The sequence below is a fragment of the Nicotiana tomentosiformis genome, chromosome 4 (assembly GCF_000390325.3).
Source record: "Nicotiana tomentosiformis chromosome 4, ASM39032v3, whole genome shotgun sequence".
In the NCBI taxonomy this organism is placed as follows: Eukaryota; Viridiplantae; Streptophyta; class Magnoliopsida; order Solanales; family Solanaceae; genus Nicotiana; species Nicotiana tomentosiformis.
The window spans coordinates 130,705,223-130,713,682 of record NC_090815.1 but is presented as its reverse complement, the minus strand read 5'-3'; the positions used below and the strand labels follow the sequence as shown (position 1 = coordinate 130,713,682).

Sequence of the window (8,460 nt, the reverse complement as noted above, 5' to 3'; positions counted from 1 at the left end):
ATAGAGTACCACAAACTGTGAGCCTCCTGGAGAATCAACTCACGTAAACCATATACATTGGGCACACATAGCCTGTCATGCATCCTCAATGCACCATCATCTCCAATAGTGACCTCCTTAGCATCACCGTTCTGGACTGTGTCCTTAAGGACAAGCAGATGGGGGTCATCACACTGACGCTCCCTGATACAATCATAAATTGAAAACCGAGAGACCACACAAGCCAATACTTGACTTGGCTCAGAAATATCCAATCTCACAAACTGGCTGGCTAAGGCCTGAACTTCCAACGCCATGGGCCTCTCTGCTATTGGTAGATATGCTAAGCTCCCCAAACTCTCTGCCCGGCGACTCAAGGCATCGGCCACCACATTGGCATTCCTAGCATGGTACAAATTGTAATATCATAATCCTTAAGTAGATCCAACCACCTCCTCTGACGCAAATTAATATCCTTCTGCTTGAACAGTTACTGCAGACTCCGGTGATTGGTGTAAATCTCACAAGGAACACCGTACAAATAATGCCGCCAAATCTTCAAGGCATGAACAATAGCTGCTAACTCAATGTCGTGGATAGGATAGTTCTTTTCATGTTCCTTCAGTTGTCTGGACGCTTAGGCAATCACCCTACGGTCCTACATTAACACCGCGCTGGGGACAAAACTCGCGACGCATCACAATAAACTGTATAAGGCCCCGAACCTGAAGGCAATACCAATATTGGGGCTATAGTCAAGGCTATCTTGAGCTTTCGAAAGCTCTCCTCACATTCCTCTATCCAGCTGAACGGAGCACCCTTCTGGGTCAGCCTGGTCATAGGTGTTGCAATAGATAAGAAACCCTATACAAATCGGTGGTAATACCTCATCACACCAAGAAAACTCCGAATCTCTGTAGCTGAGGATGGTCTGGGCCAACTCTGCACTGCTTCAATCTTCTTCGGATCCACCTGGATCCCCTCACTCAATACTATATGACCCAAGAATTCCACTGAGTCTAGCCAAAACTCGCACTTTGAAAATTTTGCATATAACTTCTTTTCTCTCAAAGTCTGGAGCGCAGTCCTCAAGTGCTGCTCATGATCTTCCCGAGTCCAGGAGTACACCAGAATATCGTCAATAAATACAATGAAGAATGAGTCAAGATAAGGTCAGAATACACTATGCATCAAGTGCATAAAAGCTCCTGGGAATTGGTCAGCCTAAAAGACATAACAAGAAACTCATAATGACCATATCTGGTCCTGAAAGCAGTCTTCGTGATATCTGGCTCCCGAATCTTCAACTGATGATATCCTGAATGTAAGTCAATCTTGGAAAACATTTTGGCACCCTGCAATTGATCAAATAAGTCATCAATACAAGTCAATGGATACATGTTCTTCACTGTGACTTTGTTCAACTGGCGGTAATCAATACACATCGGCATAGAACCATCATTCTTCTTCACAAATAAGATAGGAGCACCCCAAGGTGATACACTGGGCTGAATGAAGCCCTTATGAAGCAACTCCTATAACTGATCCTTCAACTATTTCAACTCAGGAGGAGCCATACGATATGGAGAAATAGAGATGGGCTGAGTGCCCGACAACAAATCAATGCCGGAATCAATATCTCTATCAGGCGGCATGCCCGGAAGATCAGCTAGAAACACATCTGGAAAGTCCCTCACTACTGGAACTAACTCAGCCGTAAGGGTATCAATACTGACATCTCTCACATAAGCTAGATACGCGTCACACCCCTTCTCAACCATTCATTAAACTTTAAGAAACGAAATAACTCTGATGGGAGTATACTCTAAGGTACCTCTCCACTCTAGTCACGGTAAACCTAGCATGGCCAGCATCACGGTCTTAGCGTGACAATCAAGGATAGAATAATGGGGCGACAACCAGTCCATGCCTAAAAGAATATCAAAGTCCACTATGCTGAGCAATAATAAATCGGCTTTGGTCTTAAAACCACTAAGATCAATCAAACATGACCGATAAACGCGGTCCACAATAAGGGAATCTCCCACAAGAGTAGACACATAAACAGGGAAACTCAAAGAATCCAAAGGTACGCCCAAATACGGGATAAAATAAGAGGACACATAAGAATACGTAGAGCCTGGGTCAAATAATACTGACGCATCTCTATGACAGACTGGAACAATATCTGTAATAATAGAATCAGAAGCGAATGCCTCTATACGAGCAGGAAGGGCATAATATCTAGCCTGGCCTCCCCCTCTAGGGCGACCTCTACCTCCCCGACCTTCACCTCGGGCTGGCTGAGCAGGTGGGGTAGCAGTTGGTACCGTAATCATAGCCTGAGGACCCGGTGGAGCACATTGTGGCTGAGAAGTCTGTGGAGGTGCACCCCTCCTAAATCTGGGGCAATCCCTCACCATATGGCGAGTGTCGCCACACTCAAAATAAGCTCTGGGAAGTCGTGGCTGTTGTGACTGGCTCGGTCCAGGTCTACTGGACTGGCCGCTAGGAACACCCCGTGCAGGAGGCACACTAGATACTGGCGGTGCATAATAAGGCTCCTAGGGCCTAGAAGGAGCTGGAACACCATTGGCGGCTGGAAGAGTTGAATGAACGGGGCCACTCACATAACCCCTACCATGGCGAGCTGCTGGGGCACGAGCTCCAGAATAATAACCAGTCTCTCGAGACCTCTTGGCCTCTCTCTCCTCTCTATCCCGAGCAAGCATGCCATCTAATCTCCTGGCAATGGTGCCAAGCTTCCCATTTTGAGCATGGAGTTTTTAAAATCCTCAAAAAAAGCAGATGGATCATCCACATAAGTTTGCACTATTTCTCTAGTATTGTCATCCCCAGTTGCTAAGACCTGGTCTGAAACAAGCAACCCTTTTCCCGATAGAAGGTTAACGTAGTACTGATTGTCGAACGTTGATGGTGTCATGTCATCAAGATTTGCTAGTGTTGTGTTTGTATCAGAAACTGAGCACAGTTGTTGCAGTGACTGCAAGAAATCCAAGTTCATGTCTGAATTGCTACCCCCATTTAGCCTGGAACTAAATGTTGAACATCTAGCCCTTCCAATTGTATGTGCACCTTCAGTATAATAAACATTAATTAGTCTTATATATGTTAAATCAATATAATATCATCTAGCCCTTCAAATTAAGTTTACCAGAGAGAGTGACCATATCTTGAAGAGAAAAACCAAGGTTTTGAAAGTTGGAAACAAGGGTGGCAACATTAGAGTTTGGTCCAGGAATGTTGTTATTTGCTGCTTTTCTGCTAGCTGTTAAACTATCCTTTCTTCCCATTTGCACTTCCCATCCCCAACCTCCTGACTGCAATAATTATATTGGAGTTGCATGCATTAATTATTGAAAAAGTTCTGAATTACTTATTTGTTAGTAGTATAAGGAATAATATAATACCAGAACAACAGAATCTCTAGCAGCAATAGCAAGAATATCAGCACAAGATACAGTCTGGGGACAAGCCAGTTCTAAATCAGCTTTGATGGAATCAATCACTTCAAAACCCCTCAATGAGTTCAAGTTTGGGGCAGCTGTTTTCTCTCCAGTAAAATTAGGGGTATCATCCAGCAATACTGATGCATCACATCCCTGAAATGCTTTTACATATGGAGTATTATTTAACATAAAATATACTACTGTATTCAAATAAAAAGGAAAAAGAAAAATTGTACTTGCATTAACGAAGCAGTCGTGGAAATGAAGACGAAGCAAAGAAGCAGCCATTCTGGGGTCTTGAGACACTGTTCTTTCCACCCATGAATATATGATAGGTTCAGCTTCTGGGCAGCTGTTTTGGTACAAACCAAAACTTAACACGATGGTTGCATCATTAATGCATGTTTCCTTGGACTTGTTGGGAACACTATTTCCACTAGCAAATGTTACCGAAAAACTCAGTACCATTATGCAGAAAGAAGCTAAGTAGAAGGAAGCCATTTTATTCCTTCTATTTTATGGCAAGTTATGGTTGTTAAGTTAATAAGATGATAGTGAAAGTTGAGGCCTTAAATAGAGAAATTGCTCACTGCTAGTCAGAGGGAAAAAGAGAGAGCAGTTGAGAAGAAGACATAGTCTCAAGTGTAATGAGTCAAAAAGAAAAATGAACATTACATGAGAGGTCCCATGGTTTATAACAACCCACCTAATACCAACCGATTTACGTGAGGTATGCAAAATCCTTGTTTGGTCTAGTCTATCTTTTGCAGATCCAATTTTGCAGTCTGAAAATTTGCAGAATCGAAGGTTTTATCACAAAAGAACAGCAAAAGATTGACTCATAGGGCCCTAATGCATAGGGAAATTAATATCCACCCTTAAAACTAACACAGTCGATTTCCTTGACGCAATATTGGTTCCTTTGCTCCAGAGCAAATCTCCGTACCAGTTTGAAGACATTGAACATTTGACGACTAGAGAAAATAATTTATTGTGACATAAGCTTATCATTTGGTGATGCGTTTAGCTAAAATTGTTTTACATATTTAGTTGGAAATTTCTTTTAATAAACCTGTTGATAAGAAATATCCATCTCCAACTCCCTGGCCATACTAATACGGATGCTGGGGTGGAGTGCCTCGATAAACCGTCGAACCCTCTCTCGAACTGTGGCAACCAAGGCCGATGCATGTCGGGCCAAATCACTGTAACGGACTGCATACTCTGACACAGTCATAGCACCCTGGCACAGCTGCTCAAACTCCGCGCGCCATGAGTCTCTGAGGCTCTGAGGGACATACTCTCTCAAAAACATGTCTGAGAACTGAGTCCATGTAAGTGAAGCTGCCTCAACCGGACTACTCAACTCATAAGCACGCCATCACTGATAGGTTGCTCCCCTAAGCTGGAATGTAGTAAAAGAAACCCCACTCGTCTCTGCTATGCCCATAGTACGAAGAATACGATGACACTCCTCCAGAAAACCCTGAGTATCATCTATAGCCAATCCGCTAAAGGTAGGTGGGTGGTATTTCTTGTACCTCTCAAGTCTGAGCTACTCCGCCTCAGAAGCTGCTGCCCTAACCTAGGGCTGAGCTGGAGCTACCGGCTGCATTGGTACAATCTCTGGAACCTGGTCGACCTGAACCAGCTGCTCTAGAGTACCGACGACGGGAGTCTGTGCTCCTCCCCCGGCCTGAGAGGTGGCAGGAGCAAGTGGAATCAATCCAACCTGAGCTAAGGTGCTGAACATGCTCAAAAACTGGGCTAGAGTCTCCTGGAGGGATGGTGCAGAAACAGGTACCTCAGGTGTCTGCCCTCCAACTGGAGCTACTGGGGGCTCCTCTATAGCAGCTCGTGCGGGTGCTCTGACTTCACCATGTGGACGTCCTCGACCTCAACCCCGGCCCCGGCCTCTCATGGCTCTAGCAGGGGGTGCGGGTGCCTGTTCATCAGATCCGCTTGTACGTGTCTTCACCATCTATGAGAGAATAGAATACAGAAGTTTAGAATCTTTGAAGTCAACAATTTTCGCACGACAGGGAATCAAAGTAGTGAAATTTTCCTAACAGTTCCATAGCCTCCCAAAGATAAGTACAGACGTCTCCATACCGATCCGCGAGACTCTAATAAACCGGTTTGTGACTCACGACACCTATGAACCTGGAGCTCTGATACCAACTTGTCACGACCCAATTTCCCCTCCGTGTGACTTCTTGATGGCACCTAGTCTCTACAACTAGGTAAGCCTAACATTTGCGGAATAATGAAATGAAAACATAAATTTAACCAACTATTCAAAAATGCACAACAAATCCCAAAACCCAGAACATCGTGAATCACAAACTACAGAAGGAAAAATCTAGTGTCTCTATATATCAGAGTCTAACAAGGAAAAATACAAAAGATAATGGAAATGAGAAAGAGTAGAAGGGGACTCCGAGGTCTGCGGTCGCAGCAGATATACCTTGAAGTCTCTGAAGCTATCCCGACTCACTGATAGTGCGACTGATAAGGAGCACCTGGATCTGCACACGAAAAACATGTGCAAAGAGTAGCATGAGTACACCACAATCGGTACCCAGTAAGTGCCAAGCCTAACCTTGATCGAGTAGTGACGAGCTCAGGTCAGGGCCCTACTGGTAAATATATAATAAAACAAGATAGAGTGTAATACCGCAGTAAAATAAAGACTGAAATTTAACAGGAATGAAATCATAGAAGGTAATCGCTCAGTACACAGAAACAAAACAGGGGATCTCCTGAGATACTGTCTCGTAGTCCCAAACGTAAATGTGCAGTACAGGGGAATCTCCCGGAATACTGTTCCGTAGTCCCAAAGTAACTATACAGTATATGGGGTCTCCCGGAATACCTTTCCGTAGTCCCAAAGTAAATATGCAGTACAAGAGGATCTCCCGGAATACCGTTTCGTAGTCCCAAAGCAAATATGCAGTATAGAGGGATCTCCCGGAATATCGTTCTGTAGTTCCAAGGTAAATATGCAGTACAGGGAGATCTCCCGGAATACCGTTTCGTAGTCCCAAAGTAAATATGCAGCAAAATAATAGAATTCAATAGTTACGGCACGAAATTCTACAGTTCAACCTAAGTACCAATTAAGGAAAAACAGGTAAAATCACTAAACATGCTACACGTAGTTCAAGTAAACAGTTAAGGCAAGTAGGCATGCTATTCTAATCTAGCAGGATACTACACATGCTGATGAAACTCAAATAAGAAAGAAAGCAGGTTATTACTTAGTAGAAAATCGGGTTTTTACACAATTTTGCCCGTGTACGTACTCGTCACCTCACGTACACGGTGCTCATATATCAAAACAGTACAAATCCTACGGGAAGTTCGCCCACATAAGGTTAAGCAAGCAACCTACCTCGAACCAAGCTCAATCAATCCATAAGAATGCATTTCCCACGAATATCCGGCTCTGAATGGCCCAAATCTAGCCAAAAATAATTACATATCATAAATACAACCATAATAGACTCATCTAATTAATGAAACCAATACTTTAACAAAAATTTCGAAATTAACTCAAAAATTGCCTGTGGGGCTCACATCTCAAAATTGGATAAAAGTCATAAAATACAAACACTCATTCACTCACGAGTCTAACCATATAGAAATTATTCAAATCCGACTACAAATCCCCTTTCAAAACTCGAAATCTTTGTTGAAGAAGTTCTTCCAAATGTTTCCCAATTTCAATCCGAAATTAAATGATGAAATTAACCATAGATTAGTGGGATATAACCATAAAGGAGTTAAGAATCGTTACCCAATCGATATCTCTGAAAAATCCCTCAAACTCTTGTCCAAATCCGAGCTCCCCAACTCAAGTTTTGATAAAAATGGCCAACCCTCTATTTTTTGGAAACTTTAATACTACCCAAGCATCCCTTCTTCGCGAACACGGCCACACCCCCGCGTTCGCGAAGCACAAAATTGCTTCAGTCCAAAATCCTTCATCGCGAACGTGAAGGTTACTCAGCTCGACCCTGCGCGAATGCGGAAACAGCATCGCGAACGCATATGCAAAATGGCATGGGGACTCAGTCGACCAACTTCCTCAACGCAAACGTGAGACCTCATCGTGAACGTGTAGACAAATTACCTTAGATATTTGCAAACGCAAGATATCCATCGCGAATGCGAAGCACAAATCCCACCTGCCACCAGTTCCTCTTCGCGAACGCGAGGACCATGTCGCGAACGTGTAGCCTCAAGGTTCCACACCTCCGCGAACGCGAGAACAACATCGTGAATGCAAAGTGTAATTCAGCTGCCCTTCCCAGATTCCTTACGCGAACGCGATAACTCCCTCACGAACGCGATGAAGAAAATGCCTACAACAAAACACCAGAAATCTGCTATCTTCCAAAGTCCAAAAGTGATCCGTTAAGCATCTGAAACTCACCCGAGGCCCCCGGGACCTCGACCAACCAAGCATACCAACCAATCCTAAAACACCATACGAACTTAGTTGATCCCTCAAATCACCTCAAACAACGCTAAAATCACGAATCACCCTCCAATTCAAACTTAAAGAACTTGAAACTTCAAAATTCTACAACCGATGCCGAAACCTATCAAACCACGTCCGATTGACCCCAAATTTTGCACACAAGTCATATTCAATATTACGGACCTACTCCAACTTCCGGAATCATAATTCGACTTCGATATCAAAATTTGCACTACCAATCCAAAACTCCAAAAATTCGACTTTCGTCATTTAAAGCCTAAATGAGCTACGGACCTCCAAAACACAATCCGGGCATGCTCCTAAGTCCAAAATCACCCAACGGAGCTAATGGAACCGACAAATCTCCATTCTGGAGTCTTCTTCATACAGTTCCGACTACAATCAAAATCGTAAGACTTAAACTTCTGTTTAGGGACCAAGTGTTCCCAAAACTCTCCGAAACCAGAAACATAACCTCCCGGAAAGTCACATAAGTAGAAAAAGGTACGGGGAAAATAATAAATA

General features: G+C 43.5%; 1 protein-coding gene across 1 annotated transcript; it reads right to left on the bottom strand.

Annotated features, from left to right (window-relative positions):
- Positions 1 to 2,716: 2,716 nt before the first annotated feature.
- LOC138910694 (peroxidase 40-like) lies at positions 2,717 to 4,071 on the bottom strand. Its single transcript, XM_070201869.1, has 3 exons — positions 3,411 to 4,071; positions 3,155 to 3,320; positions 2,717 to 3,075 (listed from the first exon to the last, which is right to left on the bottom strand). Exons 1-3 carry the CDS (start codon positions 3,948 to 3,950, stop codon positions 2,717 to 2,719), a joined length of 1,065 nt encoding a protein of 354 aa, XP_070057970.1. The 5' UTR covers positions 3,951 to 4,071.
- Between the last annotated feature and the right edge of the window lie 4,389 nt (positions 4,072 to 8,460).

Bases quoted from the DNA above. Each gene is read 5' to 3' on its own strand.
- LOC138910694 (XM_070201869.1), bottom strand. From the start codon at position 3,950: ATGGCTTCCTTCTACTTAGCTTCTTTCTGCATAATGGTACTGAGTTTT. The intron at 3,321-3,410 runs GTATTATATTAT...TAATTATTGCAG, and splicing joins CTAGAGATTCTGTTGTTCTG to TCAGGAGGTTGGGGATGGGA. The intron at 3,076-3,154 runs GTAAACTTAATT...ATTATACTGAAG, and splicing joins AGATATGGTCACTCTCTCTG to GTGCACATACAATTGGAAGG.